Source organism: Chenopodium album, chromosome 16, assembly GCF_948465745.1.
Source record: "Chenopodium album chromosome 16, dcCheAlbu1.1, whole genome shotgun sequence".
In the NCBI taxonomy this organism is placed as follows: Eukaryota; Viridiplantae; Streptophyta; class Magnoliopsida; order Caryophyllales; family Amaranthaceae; genus Chenopodium; species Chenopodium album.
The window spans coordinates 47,346,002-47,365,608 of record NC_137849.1 but is presented as its reverse complement, the minus strand read 5'-3'; the positions used below and the strand labels follow the sequence as shown (position 1 = coordinate 47,365,608).

The 19,607-nt window shown below is 32.9% G+C and overlaps 1 protein-coding gene across 1 annotated transcript; it reads right to left on the bottom strand.

The window, feature by feature from the left end:
* Positions 1–454: 454 nt before the first annotated feature.
* Positions 455–9,303, bottom strand: LOC145586770 (shaggy-related protein kinase epsilon-like). The gene is made up of 14 exons (XM_081643686.1): positions 9,271–9,303; positions 8,972–9,084; positions 5,827–6,081; positions 5,419–5,511; positions 3,997–4,056; positions 3,631–3,903; positions 3,465–3,539; positions 2,922–2,978; positions 2,699–2,839; positions 2,117–2,167; positions 1,926–2,021; positions 1,702–1,785; positions 1,093–1,195; positions 455–1,015 (listed from the first exon to the last, which is right to left on the bottom strand). The coding sequence occupies exons 2-14, from the start codon at positions 9,029–9,031 to the stop codon at positions 954–956; spliced, it is 1,410 nt and encodes a 469-aa protein (XP_081499812.1). The 5' UTR covers positions 9,032–9,084; positions 9,271–9,303; the 3' UTR covers positions 455–953.
* Between the last annotated feature and the right edge of the window lie 10,304 nt (positions 9,304–19,607).

The following is a 19,607-nucleotide window of genomic DNA, read 5'->3' as shown; positions in this document are numbered from 1 at the left end:
TAATAACTAGTACATTAGATTTTTAAAGAATCCATTTTTATCAAATGTAAACAACCTCTTTAAAATGATTCATAAAAGCAATTAAAAACTGAATTTTGTCATGTATACCAAGACATAAAATCCAGACAGACCCCAACAGTACAAGAAACCTGGAAAGAAATTGTGTTTTTTAGTATAGTAACACTCAGAATTTAACAGTTTAACAAAGAAAGACATTTTGGTTCTTGACTTTGAACCTCCAAATCCCCAATTCAAGAGACCTATGTTCAATCTGTGAATGCATAAATGTTATGGTCCCTTTTTCGTTTAATTACCATTAAAACTATCCCCAATTTCCAATAACTCTTAGCTTTTTTTGCATATAAAATACTAATTACGGTCAAATTAAAGTTTGTGAATAATGTCTAAATTCAAAATGTAACCATTATGTTTCTACAAGGGTAATAATTCGGAGTAACCCGAGAACTAGAGGTTGCATAGAAAAACGAGCCTTAAATTTCTCCACAACACCTCAAAATGAAGCACAAAAGGTGACAACCAATTACAGACTTACAGTATTACACCATAGCCTAAGTAATGACAAATGCATCTAGTCACCATGGAAAGTGTCGATGACCAGAGATAACTAAGGAGTAGATACACAATATCATACACAATTTCACAAGTACAATTCACCATAACTGAAGAGGCACAGTAACTTTGAAATCAAAGCTAAATAACCTCCATTGCCACGTAAATTTCACTCTCTTGAACTTATACTGCCCCAATTACTCGGTCAAAGAAAACGAGCTGTCACAAATAAATAGCTGATCTGCCTAGTAAAGTGTTCTATCTGGATGTCTGTATAACACTTGAATGAGGATGACAAGCTTCACGAGAACTCACAATTCAAGATACTTGTGTGCAAGTTAGCAAACCAGGAGAAAATGTCACAACCATTGCCTTGAAAACTCTCACTTCTTTGTTGAGTCAAGGATCAGGCGCTGACGTAGTTCAGGTGTTGCATGAGCCAGCTCTGAAAATATTACCCGCAAATTGAGTAAAATTTGAAGATAAAGTTACCATAAATGACAGAAAGAGAACTAAACATACCTTCAGGAGTGAAGTTAAATAGAGGAGGAAGAGGTCTTCCATTAGGCAAGCTTGCATTTGGGTCTCTCAGATCATCAAAGAAATGATGCGCACAAGCTTCCAGCTGAGAGTACATTGGATATAAAGTATTAAAATTTTAAAAAATAAGCAGGAAACTTAATTTGATTTATACAAGGCACGACTGAGGTCAAGGGACTAATATATGCACTGGGGGCAGGCGGAAGTGACAAGCACAGTTGTGGGATCATTACATCACCCATTTACCCCCCTTGTTTTCTTTTGGAGGGAGGGGTGCTACTCCAACACAACATAAATTTCTCCAGTGACAATATACTATTTCAGCCCAAAATAAGAGGGAGAAAGTGTGTACAGTCCACCTATATATCCTTAACTTCGCAGCAGCCCAATGTTAATCAAAGCAAAAAAATTCACAAACATTACACAATTGGTTAAAATGGATGCATGACAGACAATAATACAGTCAGAAGTCTGTAAACAAGTACAATAACAGAATGTCAGTCATAAAGACCAAAACGGATTAGCAATGTACTATTAGAAGTCAGTCTAAACTTATAGACAGAAAAAATAAAATACAAAAGAGATTCTTACAGCTGAGCAACGAAGCTTAGGTGAATACTGGAGCAATCTTGACACAAGATCCACAGCTTCAGGAGGCATACGCTTATGAAACACCTGAAATAAGATATCAATTTGTTTAGAACAGCACAAATAAACTTTGCTATAAACTAAGGAGAATCCAACTCTGTGAGCATGCAATTGCGCATGTGTGTGTTTTGCAGTGAGAGAGAGAGAGAGAGGGGATCTAACAAGACCTTGTGCCACGGATGAGCCTTGATCTGGGGAAACTTGAACTCGCTGTAATTTGGATTCATACACTTTATTTCTTCTCTTGTTGGTGTTCCCAAAATCTGAATAATAAAACAATGTAGAAGAAGCATGTCACTACAGTCCAGAGGCAGAAGGAAGATAAAACTGTAAACTGCAAAACAGTTTCAAGGCGCACCTTGATGATCTCCACCAGTTGATCAACACCACTTTCACCAGGAAACAGAGGCTGCACATACAAAACAATCAGAACCGAGGAAAGCCACCACATAGCAATATGTCATCATAATAATTGAATTATTTGATTATAAAACATATAAACAATCGCCTAAAATTTTAAAAATAATTAGTATCTTGTAGTAAATAATACGCCAAAGTCTATAAACAAAAGCTGCTCACACGAGGGTGGTATTGGGGGAAAAAATCAGTTTAAAACACAGCTAATACTGTAATAGTCCTCCACTTGGGGGATTAACCAATAGCCAGCTCTTAATACGAGGTATAATTTTTCATAGCATCCAGCATGTACACCAGCTTGACAATCATTTGAACAGTGTCATAAATTAAGGTTCAGGTATTGTTTCCAGTTCTCGATTCTTGATCAAAACAAGTAATAACTAACCCCAATCCCTTGAACAACTTCAAAGCGCTTAAATAAAATATAGAGAATATGAGGAAAATCCAGCTTCAAAGTGCTTGCATAAATTAAGGCCCCCTCATCATAAAATATTCCATTTTAGTTAAAATTGCAAACACTAACCTGCCCCAAGAGAAGCTCAGCCATTACGCAACCCACAGACCACATATCGATTGCAGTTGTGTACTCGGTAGCTCCAAATATCAATTCGGGAGCACGATAATAACGGGAACAAATGTATGAAATGTTAGGTTCACCAGGTACCTACAGTTGGATATCAAACTTAAACCTGGCAAGACAGATAAATAAATATATAACATAATCCTCCACTGTAAAAAAGGCATACCAGCATTTTTGCACTTCCAAAGTCACAGAGCTTTACTTGATGAGTGTGTGGGTTAACCTGAAGAGACCATGAATAATCTCAGTGGAATGAAAACGACACTGAGAAACGGCCAGACTAGCTCTAGGAAGGTAAAGATTCGTACAGCCACATACCAAATGGATCTCAAGCCTCCACACAAAGAATAAACAGAAGGAAAGAAAAAAAAAAAGCTTCAACCCCATACAGAAAAATGTTGAAGAAAAGATAAAATATGTCAACCACCCTCCCCACCCCCCCAACAAAAACACACACACACACACACCACAATAGAAGAAAGAGGAAACAAAAAAGTTTCAACAACCCCCCCCCCCCCCCCAAAAAAAGAAACACACACACAACAAAAGATATTTGCATGATACACTAGCTGATCACTTTTAATTGGGAGGACATTTTCTTTCTAGTCCTACCAACATGCCAAATGCCGATACAGACCATACCAAACAAAAGAGAACTCCATAAATGCACAATACTATAAATTAAAAGAAAACTCAACAAAAAACTCACAAGTATATTTTGGGGCTTGATGTCACGATGGCAAACACCTATAACATTGTGTATATAATTGAGCGAACGACAAATCTACAAAAGAAGAAAGAAAGAGCTTATATACATCAATGAGATCAGCTACTCGTATGAAACATTTTACATCAAAAATATAAGTCAAGATTACCTGATAGGTATACAATTGTACATAGATCATTGGCATGTGCTGATTCATCCTATTATGGTGCTTCAAAACCCGGTAGATAGTTTCGGGAACATACTCTAGGACGAGGTTAAGGTACACCTCATCCTTTTCAGTCGTTGAATAAAAACAATGCCTTAGTAAAACAACATTTGGATGCTCTAGTAAGCGCATGATCGAGAGTTCTCTATTCTTGTATCGCTTATCTTGTAACACCTTTTTAATCGCAACTTGTTCACCAGTTTCCAAGCACTTTGCCTAAATATTGTGAGGAACATGAATACATTAGAATGTAGTAATGTACTCAAATGCCAAAGCCAAATACAAAGAGACTTATCCCAATCCAATTACCTGAAAGACTACACCAAATGACCCCGTGCCAACCACACGTTCCGCCATGTAAGAAACAGTCTGAGACAGATTTAACAATATACTGATAATCAATAACAGTCATGTAACACAGAGGACTAAAAACAAATAGATATCTAAAGCAAAAAACATCACAGACAATAAATAAGCCCCTTTAATAAACACCATAATGAATTCATATGCAAAGCATTCATTATAACATTAAATTTGCCAATCAATCCAAAGCAAAAGTATCAACAATCAACAAGTTGACAATCTATCCAATTATCAAGTTCACGATATATCAAATTCCCAACTCAAACCTGAAATCACTCAGGACACAAGACCCTCAAAAATTAGCAATGATGTACACAACTGAAATATAAATACATCCCGGATGTGTTCAAGATCGCTGTAAGTGTCTCTGACAAAGCAAGTGGTTTGTGGCAGTTGCGGCATATATTAATCTTGCTAAAATCGAAATCCTTTACAATGCAGCATGATGCATAACACGGCCGACATTTAATACCATGATAACAGCAGTATGACCAATAATATCAAAAGACGATCTTTTTTTCAAGCAATTTGCAGCAGTCTAAGTCACACAAGATATACCTAAAAACAGCTATGGCTAAACCAACCTACCAGATGATTATGCAACAGTGCCCACCCAAAAGATAAAATGGCTATCACTATTTTGAGCGACAACCCAAAATACTATCACCCCAGGAACAATACATTATCACAATGCCACCCTAGTCCCAAACCTTAAGATTAGATAGCTAATTTAATAAACAAACCTCTCCCAAATAAAAATAAAAAAAAAAAAACAAAAATTCTAAACAATTCAACAACTCCAGTTGAATATCGACTATAATGCCACCACTTGAGTTTATCGGCCAAGATCCCTTCTTAACTGGACATATAATCAGACATTCAGACATATTTCTGCAACCCCAAAAAAAAAATCAATAACAACCATCGAACAGCCTTGGATCATATGTAGGTCATTCAACCAGAAACTACTAAAACCTGTATGGTGACCCTATTCCTAGACATAATATAACCATGACACAACAAAAAAGAGTGCAATGTCCTTTTATATTCTTTAATATTATCACAACTTCTTTTTAGCTTCAAACATGTAATTGCAGCCATTACCTTCTGTAGTACATACCATCTTTAAGACAACATAGACATGATAGGCCCGGATCGGTAGTGAATAATCCACATATACCCTTCATTTGAACCCCCCTCCCCTCCCCCCCCCCCCCCCCCCAAAAAAAAAAAAAAAAAAAAAAAAAAAAAAGGTCCCCAAAATAAGCGCAAAACAATAATTCAAAAGATTTTGGCAAAAGCCAAAACAATTCTGCTATTTATTCATCATATATAATCAAAAGACCAACACACAAATTAAAAAATAACCTGTTTTGGCTGCCCATTCCTACCACCCACTGTAGTAGTAATTATCTGCCCAGCTTCAGTGCCACTGCCACTCACAACAGCAGCTTCCATGTCCTAAATATTTCCAGGGTATCAAATAAATTTGAATTAATGCTATAAACATAAGTATGTAAAGATGAGAACAGAATATTCTAAAAAGTCACCTTTCCAAAGAATTATATAGTCCATTTTCAAGTAAATCATTCGTATAAAACAAAAGCAAAAGTTTATGTGGATTAATTAATACTATATAGTTGATTAGGCAGGGAAGTCATCAAAAGTGAATTCCTCCACGGCAAAACTTGAACTCAAAACTGGAATTCTAATAGCCACTAATGTGAAGAAAACCCTTTGCCCAATCCACGAAGTTCTAATTGCCCTCAAAGTTACCTTATCATCACCTTTATCTGCTTTGCTATCCTGGATTTTCATTCCATGCATTTCTGTAGGAAGCTTATCATAATCAGCTCTCTGTGTCCTATCAATAGGATTCCCATCAGATGTGCTTGGAACAGCCTCCATGGATGTTGAAGCTACACGGTGCTCTACTTCTGTAGTACATCTCTCATCCGTGTGTGATTCATCTGTGAAACTTCCTTCTGTTTCTTGCTCAACTTTGGCCCTCTTGGTGCTACCATCCCCATCCTAAATAAACATCAATTGCACTTTGCAATAAATCTACATGATATAAAAATGCTCGAAACTACATCACAATCTATTATGAAGAAATCAAACTCCAAATCCGCCCAATTTTGTAGAAATTTAACGAAATAAAAAATGGTGAAGAAGTTATAAGGAAGATGGACGAGATGAACCAAATTAAAAATGAGAACGGATCTTGATTATTGGATAAAGCATGTGAGTGTTCAGATTCCAATTAAACCAGTTGATAAGATTTAACCAATTATAATCATCACTCTGATGCAAACACTACAAGCAGAAAATTAGTGTCAACGAAAGACTATTCCACTGTTTAACCACACAATCAATATTTGTTTGCAACCTCAAAAGAACTTCCGTATAGATTTTTCCATTTCAATTCTTGCAAGATGACTACTCTTAAGTAGGTTGGCTTGTAGAAATGTAAGATACTCAGGCCTCTTCAACAACAATGACATTTCAGTGCAATAAATCAGAAACCCGAGCAAAGGAAAACCAAACAGGCTGACAGGCTGAACAAAGAGTACAAAGCCTCAGAGGTCCGGTTGGCTGCTCCCAAGAGAGTCCAACCTTTCATAGGTTTCTTAATCCTACAACATTTCAGTGTAATTATAAAACAGAATAATTTAGGACAATAGAGAGGCTAATCATTTCCAGATACCCTCAGGCACATCTAAAGGTCAAGAAGGGCAGCAATTAATAACAAAGGTTGATATCGACAAAGATTTACCAGAAGAACAGGTTTAAACAATGGAAGGCCAACACTCTGATTACGAACTTGAGTTAAAATAGATGAGCTGGGAAAGGACATAAAATTGCAACACAGCTAAGCAACACAGCAAAGTGGTGTGAACTCCATAAGAGAGAGAGGTGGCAGTGAGGCCAGTGACAAGAATTTGCAGCTTTCAGCATCCACCAGATAGAATCATGCATTCTATTCTAAAAAACAATTGCATCCAGTTCCAGTCTCTAGACTCTCATCATAACACACAAAAGTTTCTTCAAAAATTTAACTTCTTCTCCAATCACCAGTCAACTAAAAAACCATCTGATCCTCACTACACAATTACATTCCCAATATTTAAATTGTACTAAATCAAAAAAACAGCTGGAAAAAAGAAAAAGAAAAAGAAAAAAACTCTCAACAACCTAGCATCAGTACAGCTCAGAATTGATTTTATAGACCCATGAGTCATGTTAACTCTTCCGATTAGCTATAAATATACGGAGCATTTGTTCACTAATTTCTGCTATTGGACTTAATACAGTAATACACTATAGTGCTCAAGAATATTGTTTTTAAAGTAAAGGTAATTCAGCAATAGTACTTTTTCTTTGGATTATCACGGACTAAACTAAATAGCTTACAAAACAGCAAATGTTTCATTCCTATCTAAAAGCAGCAGGTAGAATTTTGGTTCAGGAGACAACCGCTTTACGCAGACTAGGCAGAGCCTCATTAAAGGTATTAGAGTGATACATATGTATGGTTATGTCAAAATCTGGGCATTGCATATACAAACAAACCCCAAACACGTGAATAACATCCTCAAACAATTAAGTATAATCTTTAACTCTTTGTTTAGTAAATCAGTCAACTTATATCAGCATGAATAATAAAAGAAAATTTCTGACCAAAATCCAAAGCCATCAGACATCAAAAAATTGAGACTAAGTAACCATCAAGTTCAAGCTTTCAAATGTCTAAAGAGAATGAGGTGGTCATTCCTTATTCTACCCCCTCACAAAAATTCTATACAGCACAATCAAAATAACAACTAAAGATGACGCGGAAGAAGAAGTGAGCATTTCCCATTGAAGAGAATAAATGCATTAGAATTCAGAACCGGAGAACAGAGCATATATAAATACACCGGCAAGAGGTACAGCAAATAAAACTTGTACTTGTGTGCACATTTGAATGAATCAATCAATCAAAGTCTTAATCCCATAAGTGGGGTCGGCTACATGAATGAATATCATAGACTAATCTACAAGAATGCACAGGAATGAAAAGAGCAGAAGGACAATGCTAAAAGAGATTTCTTGTAACAGGAACGACAAGAGATAAATTGAATTTCATACTCCTCCAGCTAGAAGGACCCAAAAATATCATAGTGGTCATAATAGGCAATCTATATACCCCAAACCAATATGGCTACAATTCAAAGGCTGCGAAAGCAGCCCTTGTGAATCATCCCCTCCCCCCCAACACCAGTTGGGGGCACGCAAATGGCCTCGGCCCTCGGGTGTACCTACTAGAAGCTGTACATGACATTGTGTTTTATACATTGATACCTACTAGAAGCTCTACATGAGTACATGACATTGTGATTTCTAGATTGACATCAAAAATTAAACTTGTCTAATTGGATCCTATATATCTTCTCATATAAGAGCATTAGACATTATTAAAAAGGCCAGATTTTCCTTAGTTGTAAGATAATGCCTAAACAGTTAAGTTCACATATCCTCACAAGTTTTTTTTTTTTTTTTTTTTTAAAAAAAAAATATATATATATTAATATTCTGGAAGAAAAAAAAAAAATTGTAACTTTCCACCGAAATAACAATAAAATTTGCTACTAATAAAATTACCAAAAAAATATTACAGCTAATTTCTAATCATTACCACACATTTTCACAAATTCATGTAATCGAAACTTCATGATTCTACAAACTATACTTTTAAAATTAAAAAACCCATCAATTTAAAAACAAAAATAATCAATTAATACCCAAAAAAACATATCTTCCACATTATATATGAAAATTATTCAAACCCCCAAATCAATTTCTAATTTCTAACAACAAAATCATAAACAAAATTAAAAAATTAAAATAAAATAAAAAAAAAGGGGGAAGAAAAACATACGAGATCAGATATAGAAGTACGCCCAGAAGCAATGCTTTTAAGACGACGCATCACATTCATCTTTTAACTTTCTCTCTCCTCTTATTTCCCCAATCTCCCACACCACAAACCCTAAAATTTGAATTGAAATCAAATCAATTTTTCTGGAGAAAGAGAAGAAGATAGAGAGAGAAAGAGAGCAAAATCTCTCTCCTCTGAAAATTCAGACAAAAAATCAAGAGGGGAAAATCGAACACCAAAAAATCTAAATTAAAAACATAAAAATTTAGAGAAATTTTATGAAATATTTTCTCTCTCCTCCCGAAAACGAAGGGCAGGTTAATTGATTTTCTCTCTCCTCAAAAAAATTGGGGGAAAAGTTTGGTTATCTCTCTCCTCCTTCATCTGGTCAAAGCTCCAATCATGGCGAGCCTCAACTGTTTGTTTTTTTCTCATTTTTCACCTGATCAGTCAAACTCAGTCAAACTTTAGCTTCTCCACCGTTGGATTGAATTTTGATCTGACGGTGCAGAATTAAGGTGGGGTTTATTTTTGTCGTGTTTTTTATTACAAAGTACATGAAAATTATTAAATGGTGAATAAATAAATAAATAAATAAATTTTAGGACCATAGATTTGTTGGTATATTCCTAAATGGGGAAATAAATTTTATTTGTTTAATTTATTACATTATTTTTTTTACTTTATTTATGATGTATTAATTGATGATGAAATTAATAATAGAGGAAAAAATGGATTGATTGACTGTAATTAGTAGGATTGATTGTTGGGCTCTATTTAGGCAAAATGGATAATATGGGAGAGGTGGATCTTTTTGGGTGGATTAGAGGAGGAATAGGTCTTTGTCATACTATTCCTTCTAATTTCTCAATTACAAAAACACGTCTTTCATTGGGTTTTTTAATTGACTTTATTATTATTTTTTATATTAATAAGATATAGTTTGTTCTTATCAATTCTTTTTATTACAATACATATTACTCGTTTGTGTTAGATCATTTGATAATTGTGTGATTGTGTTGAACTAAATATAAGATTAGAGTTTTCCTAAAAAAAAATATATAAGATTTGAGCTTATCTTGTCTTGGATAATGATTATTTTATGTCTTATAGGCTTTACAAAAATGAAAGATGAATACACAAAGTACTATTGTAACAAATACTCCACACAGAAGTTAATAAGATTATATGTTGGCTAAGGGATTGTTTGATTCACCTTATTTTTGCTTATCTGATCTGGTCTTATATGATCTGATCTGATTATCATATTTGATCAAATTTTGACCTTAAAAATGCAGTAATTTATATGGAAAAATATATTAAGTGGGGTCTTGTTTGATTCGTAATAATGTGTATTTATTAATATGTGATTTTCATAATTTTTTCATTACAAAATTAAAGATATTGAGCGATAAAAAACTACACATAAAACGATGATCTGATCTAAACTTATTATTTCTAATCTGAACTTATTTTTTCTGAAATAAGTAAAAATAAGGTGAATTAAACAAGGCCTAAGTTAGGTTAGATTAAAGTTGATTCTGATTGCAACATGAACTTGAGGAATGAAGTATTTATAAAATAAAAAAATAAAAAAACTTCTTTTCGCAAGATTGTGACCTAGTTTATAACTTTATACATGAAAATAAATTAATCTGCCCGAAACTTTATGTATGGAACTTTGGATTTTTTTTAAAAAAAAAAAGAAAAAAAAAAGCTTCACAAATAAGCAAATAAAATTTACCTCCCAATAACAAAATATTTCGAACAAGTATGTAAAAATGATTTTTTTTTTTTTTTTTTTTTTTTTTTTTGCGAAAAATAACTTATGTCCTGTACAATTCGACTTGTTCAATACAAATTAAATAAAGTTAAATATGAAAATAAAGTTTGACTCGTTTACAAAGTTAGCATATTAAATAAATTTAGATAAAATAATTATAATGCAATCAATCCTTAGCAATGTGACTAAAAAGTTACAACTAACAAAGAAACGAGTTTTTTTTAAAAAAAAAATCAAGTGCTCAAGTACTACTGTAGAATGTTTGATTGGTTGGAAAAAAGGTGCTTGAATAGGCTTCTTTTTGGGCTACTAGAAGTCAAAACAACCAAAAAAAAAAAGGAGCATGTGCTGGGCCTTAGTAGATACAAAAATGGGCTTTTGGCCTTTATGACATTGGAACAAAGCCCACATTCTGAGGCCTTTGTATACACATCCAACTCGTAGGCACAAAGAAATCAATTCCCAAGAAATCGTAAGACTAAAAATAGAGCTGCCCAGTGCCCACTAATCAATCCAAAGGACTATTTCAGAAACGAATTAAGATAAAAACCAAATTTTGAAGAGGATTTCAGCTAGCTTAATTTGCTAGAGAATAAGCCTTGTTATTTGGACTTATTTCAACTCAATTCAGCTCCAAAAAATAAAGCATTCGAGTATTGCTAAGTTGCGCAAAGAAAGAGAAATAATTGTGATATATAGAACATTTAACGAAAAATAAGGCATCGAGAAGGAAAATAATTATGATAAAATGTTTTAAACAAAGAGGGAATTAGTATGTATGTCAAGAATTATTACTATACTAGTAGACTTAGTAATAACCATCCATGATTAAATAGTAAAATAAATTCCCTATCCATGCATGTAAATGACATTATCATTACAATACACAAAAACCTAATTATGCTTAGGAGGCATGTGTTGTATAATTAAACATTTGATAAAAGTATGTACCAGATTCTTGACACCTACAAAACCAAAACAAGTTATCCTTTTTTTTGAAACAAACCAACGGATTTTATTAACATAAATTAAATCAATTTCTGCCAAAATTATCCTAGGATTAAAATCCGATCCATATAACGATGTGCATTTCATTGCTCCTAAAGTCCAACTTCTTTATTGTTGGCCTGACTGACTCACTTCATGTGATCACAATCAGAATGTGTTTTTTTTTTTTTTTTTTGACAATATAATTGGTAATATGAACATGTCTAAATTGTTCAGAGAATAATAAGATTTAGGTGTACAAAAAAGAAATTTTGTACATTATTATTTTTGCATTAACAAAACAAGTATATATACATATAGTAGGTCCACTATACCAAAATCATATAGTAGAGAGCAAAAGAGGGGATGACTTATTTCAGTCATTTGGTAAACTAAAAGATAGATTACATGTTATCATATAACCCAAATAATACAAAAAACAAATACAATAATAGAGTTATATCAATTATCACATTCAGAAATGGGCAAATAACTTATGCATATCACAAATGTAAATAATTGAGACAAAAGTCAGTAGTAGGTTTAATAATTCTGGAATATGGCTACTGTCTATGTATCATATGTTTCTTTAAAATGATTATCAAATTATGATTACTTTATTACATCGGACCAAAGTATTTGTTTTTGAAAGTTTATTTGAGTAGTTCTTAATTTAAAAAAATATTTATTTTGTTTATTATTTGGATTTTATAAGATACAGCTAGAGTATATTTTAAAATTTCAATCTCATAAAATTATATTTACTTCAACTTCAATTTTAATGATGCAAAACTTATACTCCATTCGTGTTTAAATAAGTGAAACGTTTTTTTTGTGCATGTATGCCAGTGCAAAAATTTGACTAGTGATATCTTTAATTATCAATAAAAGATTATAACAACTAAATATTAATAAAATATGTATTGAGACGATTCCATCAAGCACGTTACCCACAAGACTATATTTATTTTTATGTATAAATCACAAACATTAGTCAAAGTGAATTAGATGAATAGCATAAAAAGTCAAAACGTTTCATTTATTTACACACGGGGAGAGTAATACAAATTGAATATAACTGGTATTCGTCCAAATTCACTTATAATACATTGTGACAAAAGTTCTTTATACGTAGTATAATAGAGACAAGGAAGAAAAATAGATGAACATACAAGAAAGTGTATTTCAAAGTGAATAATTGCTAGATGGTGACTGGCTATACATATACAATGTACGTTAATACTCTTTACTAGTTTCTACTCCGTACATTAACATATGTTTATCAATATATAGACTTTATATATCTGAGAATCAAGATTTAGCGATTGGAGGTCCTCTTTCATTTTGTTCTCATGAGAGGGGTTTCATTATTCTCATCCTAAATAAATCAAATTCCCAATTTTTCCCCGAGCCATCTTTATATCCCTAAAAAAAATAAGGCAGCTACATAATAAATAAAAAAATAAGCAATTATCGATAGTATGTCCTTAATTAATAGAGTAATACCCAAAAATGATGAAGGTGTTCAATATATTTTCCCATCTCATTAAAAAAAGGAATAAATTGTCGAAACATAAATCTATAAATTTTGTGCCTTCATAAGTACTACTTTTTCCTTTAATAAAAAATACTCATTGTATAAAACATTTGTCTTATGTATTGCAATCAAAGAGGAGAAGAGGAACTCTATTATGACATTGTTGGCATGAAAAGTCTTAGACAATTTGACATTCTATGACTCAAAATTTCAAAAAAGGAACAAAAGGTTTTGTGTGAGACCGGACTCACGTGAGACCAGGCTCAATAACAAAAGTCCAATAAAAAGGCGCGGGCTAACTAAACCCGATCGCGAAGCCCGCAACACCAAAAACATGATAGTGGACTCACGTGAGTCCGTCTCACCCAAAACTTTACCAAAAAGGAATAATAATAATAACATTTTTCTTAATAAAAATAAAAATAAAAAGCACCACCCTACTTTTTATGTTTAATTGACCTATATCAGTCTATATATTGGCTTTGGTAATAAATGAAGAAAGGTATAAAACCCAACAACGTGCCTTGCAAAGTTGTTTAAATATTCTTTGTACTTAACTTACTACTCTACCTTCTTCTTTGCCTTTTGTGACTTTTATTTTGTCACCCCGATGTTTACACTTTACAAGTGATAGAAATTTAATTGAAGGTAACCATCTCATCCCTTTCTTTATGGAAATTGGTCCGGTCTTGTTTTTGGCCCTACCTTGCTACCCATCTTTTTCCATTATTTAATGCACCATAGATTTTTGAGCTCTCACCTTCTATATTTGCTTGGCTCCACCTCTATAAAAGTTTATGTAGTAATTATTGTTATTGTAATTATTATTGTATGATTATATAAACTTTTTTTTTATTATTAAGAAGAATGAGTGCTATCGAATCAAAAATTCACACATGGCTACTCAACTCGGATTGACAGATAAGTAGAAAGAAAGGGTGGTAGAAAGAAAGGGTGGTAGGATTCACACCTCCAAAGTATTTTTGATTGAATTAATCTCACAATTTTTCCACCACAACTTTAAAGTTGTGAGATACAATCCTTACCACCTATTATATCAAATACGAGTACTACTTAATTACTTGAGATATATTATTATTATATTATTCCTTGTACTAGCTTAGTATTAGCTATGGTATAACATTGATTTTAAGTAATATTGAGGAATTATGCTAAATATGAAGCCAAAGGTACGTACTACACTAATGATTCCATCAAGGTATCTTTATTGTGAATTAATTTCAACAAAAACATTGTGGTTTTTCTTTAAATTTGATATTTTTGCCGGAATCTATATGGTAAAATAATTATTCCCATTAACTCATATACTCATTCAACAACTTGAAATCATCTACAAAGTACGAACATATAGTAGATAGCAAATCACCAACTCCATCCCTTTTCCTTTTATCATCAAGTAGTTTCAATGGATCTGTTTGATTGATTGATAGTGAAATATTTGGGAGGGTCCTTTTACAATCTATCAAATGGTGGCCAATTAAATCGTTGGTACTATATAGTACTCCTCCTAACTTGGCAAAGTTTCTATGAAGCTTTTAAGGCTTGCAAGAGTCATTGCATATTGGTAACGTATATGATTGTACTACAAGATGGGAAAGAAAAGGAATCATTAGTTTTTTTATTTAATGTTTTTCTCTACTCTTTAGATTTTTCCATCTCATCACTTCAATGTTGTTAAATATAAATTAATAAGTTCAATATAAATAAGTTCAGATAAATTGTGATAAAGGATTAATCATCAGGGTTATCCAAGTTCAATTTATAACTTAAATCATCAGTTCAGATAAGTTCATATTAATCGATTATCAATTATGATATACTTATGTGGTGAACTTGTGACAATATTTTATCCACTGTCACATAGTTTATATAGGTAATCCTCTATATTATATAATTAAGCCAACTCTTATAATTTAATGTCATTCATCTAAAATAATAAAGAATACATTTAGTTGTTTTCAATCCCTCTTAAGTACAATGTTTTCCAATACTAATGTCATATGTATTCTTATGCCGAGTTTACACATCTAAATTGTGTATGTATATAAATCTGACATATATTATACTATATGTTGAAATTTCATAGATAAAGGACATTATATTGAGTAATCAATTAATCATCTCCCAAAAAACCCAATGAATCAAAAATTCAAAATGTATAGATTTTAACATTCCTATTTTGTTTCCTTTATTATATTCTAAGGTAATCTCGTTTTCAACCACTATCAAGTAATGTAAAGTTTATTCCTACATCATTTCAAAAAGGTTGTTATGATTACATTTTACATGGTACGGTATAACTCTTAGTGTCGGCTGATTAGATCGATGTGTTAATACGGAGTATGTGACAAAAAATGATTAGATACTTATCTTGATGTTGATTAAAGTAAAATGTTGTACTATATTCGATGTGTAATTAATTCTTTGCACTAGAATAAAATCAACAAATCGGAGTACTCCGTGTAATTTTTGCAATTTAAGAACAATTTTAATTGACTTTCATGGTATTACATTTTAAGGTAGCAACGAAATTAACGGAAGAAGTGTGAATATTGTTTAGTGTGTACAATTTTATCCCAATTCATGAGATATTTTCTCCTTGGTTTTATAGAATTGTCACATTTAAAATTGTTGAGCCTATGAGAAAACCTACATGTGAGTGATGTGTGTCCCACATTGAAGAGTTTAGAAAGTGTGTGAAAGTGTATCCCATATTGAAGAAATAAGAAAGTTGTGTCCACTTTATAAGGCTAAGGGGCTATTTCATTTCTTGTCATATGGTTTTGAGGTGGAACCTCCTTGGCCGTGGAAAGTGGACAGTTATGACGGATGTGGCTCAGGCCCGTTTATCATGGTATCAGAGCCAGGTTTGTTGGGTCGTTCATAACTAGGTATTTGTCAAGCCACTGATTTATACTGTACCTTCTGGTGTGCTCTAATTCTAAGGTTACTCACAAGTAAGGGGAAGTGTTGAAACTCATTGTAGCCCACTTGTGAGTGTCCCATTTGTGGACCAAACTCTCCTTCTCCTTGTTCGGGTTGTCCAGACCCATTTTATATTATCTTGAAATTTAACATGGTATCAAAACCCGGGTTGCGGGTCTCTTTTAAACTAGGTATTTAATCGATACTGGATAAGGATTTACCTCGACAGGATGTCCAGCCCCTAAAAGGATTTATTGATCTAGCCTTATCCAGTTAGCTCTGAATTTCTAAGGACACTCACAAGTGAGGGGGAGTGTTGAAACACATTATAGCCCACTTGTGAGTGTCTCACATTAGAAAAAGAGGAGAGTTAGTTCCACTTTATAAGGTAGAGGAGTTACTCCTACTATTGCCAATTGTTTTAGTATGGAAGCTCCTAAGCCTTGTTTGTAGACTAAACTCTCCTTCTCCTTGTTCGGGTTGCCCAGGCCTATTTCATATTATTTTGAAATTTAACATGGTATCAGAGCCCAGGTTTGTTGGCCCGTTCATAACTGGGTATTTGTCAAGCCAGTGGTTAAGGGGCTTCGATTGGATGTTTATTCCCAAAGAGGATTTATATTGTACCTTCTGGTGTGCTCTAATTCTAAGGACACATACAAGTGAGGGGGAGTGTTGAAACCCATTGTAGCCCAATTGTGAGTGTCCCGGATTGGAGAAAGAGGAGAGGTGATTCCACTTTATAAGGTAGAGGAGTAACTTCTACTATTGCCAATTGGTTTTGTATGGAAGCTCCTAAGCCTTGTTTGTGGACCAAACTCTCCTTCTCCTTGTTTAGGTTGCTCAAGCCGATTTCATATTATCTCGAAATTTAACAAAAATAGTAACATTGAAAGCTTAAAAGGTCGTTTTGACATTATATACGGAGTAGCATACTGTATGCTACTAGTTATTCCGTAGTCCATACACATGATTATATATGATCAATAATTTCACTAAAATACGTAGGATTATAAGTTAAATTGTATGTGATTTATGTTTATTACATGTATCTATCACAACAATTCAAAATCATAACTAACTTGTACTTCTTCTTTGTTAGTGAGCAACTTTACCGTATTTGTTATAAGAAGAATGATTTTGTTCTACGAAGAACTTTACCGTCTAATTTGGGGACAAAGCTAAGGGTGCTATTACAAGGGACATAACGAATTAGTGATCAATTGAATTTGGGATAATTCGTTGCAACGATGATTAGACAAATTGTAACAAACCCTAATTGGAGTCGATATGATCTTTTGAGAGTAGTATTGACGTATAATTAAAGGTGTATCCTTAATTACTAATTTTCAAACATTCAGACTCTAATTGAAAATTTGAAAATGACAATTCATCAATAGAAAATATACAAGCAAGAATGAGTTTCTACTTGCTAATCACATGCATGTTTGAAATTCCCTTGTGCTCTTGAATCTTGATCGTGCCATCTACCAATGGCTGAAATACTCCACTCAATTAAGCAAAAGATCTACACCACTATATTATTGAAGGACATGCATGCTTAATTGAAATAAATAATGAACGTAATTTAATGAGCTAAAAGGAAATTAACAAGCAGGGGGAAATTTATGAGGAAAATATTTATAGGAAGATGGGTGTCCATACAAGTCAAAATCTGAATTTGATTTTTATCAGGTTGGTTTTGGATCTGATCGGTTGGTTCAGATTTTGAGACCTTTGAATCAAATAATTTCTCACATTTTAATAATAATTACCTGAAACACAATAAAGGTGCATAAAACTGCAACCTTACTTAGGGCCTGTTCACTTCAGCTTAATTTCAGTTCCCTTCAGTTTAACTCCAATAAGTTTAGTTCAGTTCAACTCCAATCAGTTCAATTCAACTCTTAATTTTCTTCTCTCATGAAATATTCATTTCAGCTCAGTTCAGTTCAGCTCCAATTAGTTCAGTTCAGTTCTATTCAGTTCAGTTCAGCTCCAATCAGTTCAGTTCAGCTCAGTTCAGTAAATGTGAATAGGCCCTTAATCTAATAAAAAATAACATTAGAATAGGATAGGAGAACTTTCTCTATATATTGATGATATAATTATCTAATTTATTATTAATAAACATTTGTGACAAATTAATTTTATATAACACCTTTGCATATTATCATTTTTGATTTCTTAAGAAATTATTATACGTAGTATTTTATCTTTATTATATGTACAACATGTTTCTTGATTATTAATTACTTCTTTTGACTCAAATCACGAGAGTTGTTCATCACCCTCATTATCATTTCAAAGGTCAGTAATAATCTACCGACTAGGGTTAAATTGAGGTATCTACTTTCTTAGGCGAACCACTTGTATCAATGATTTCATGCAGGTAGATATAGTGTATCAATTTCAGCTACTTGTCAATCAGCCGAGTCATCTATCTTTTAATTACACTGAATTAATCAAATACAACTATTTTTTTCACAATTGTTGTTAAACACAACTTAAATGCACATATTGACTTGCAATATAAATCATTAATTAGTGCAATAAAGATGTAATTGAAAATTAAAATTAAAGCCATAACTTACAACAAGGACTACACAAAAGATAGTAGTTGTGTATAAATTAAATTGTATGTATCCTTACAATTCTTGTTAGAAAACCATTATTGAAGATGAAGACTGACAAAATCAAAGCTAGGAATTAGCTTAACTTGCAAAGGCAAGCAATCTAAAATGCATGAATAGTATTGAATGAGAAAGGATGATCGTTTAGGTCGTAAGGATGGATAGTGGGCCCTTTTGCATGTGAAGAAGAAGAAGAAGAAGATGGAAAGGGGGGTTTTGGTTTGTTTTTGTGATCATACCAATTGGTAGAAGTATTGTGACTAGGAAATTAGGGTGTTTTTGGGAGCAATATACTAAGGTCCAAAAAAAATACGGTAAGATCCAAATACATCATGGACCCCGGGCCCACGCAATAATCCTAAAACAAAATTAAGAAGATCAGACGCTAATTATTACTATATGCGTGTTAGTCCTAGCAGAGACGGGGCTATAAATGCTAACATTAAAAATGACCTGACGTAAATTTCTTAAATTGAGCCCTAAAATTATTTCTGTAAGGAAAAACACTTTACTAGCTTAAAAATCTTATGATAAAATTGAAGAATAGATTATTAAATAACAAATTTTCTCTGTACTTCGTATAAGTAAATTTCAAAAAGTGAGGCCCTTTTATAATAGTTTTACCTGAGGACCATGTACGATCGACTACTCTGCACATGCTCAGAATCACCCCTGAGTACCGGCTACACATCCAGAAGGAAAAACAATATCCTTTTCGTCTTTTCGATCTTATTAGTCTCTTTCACAAAG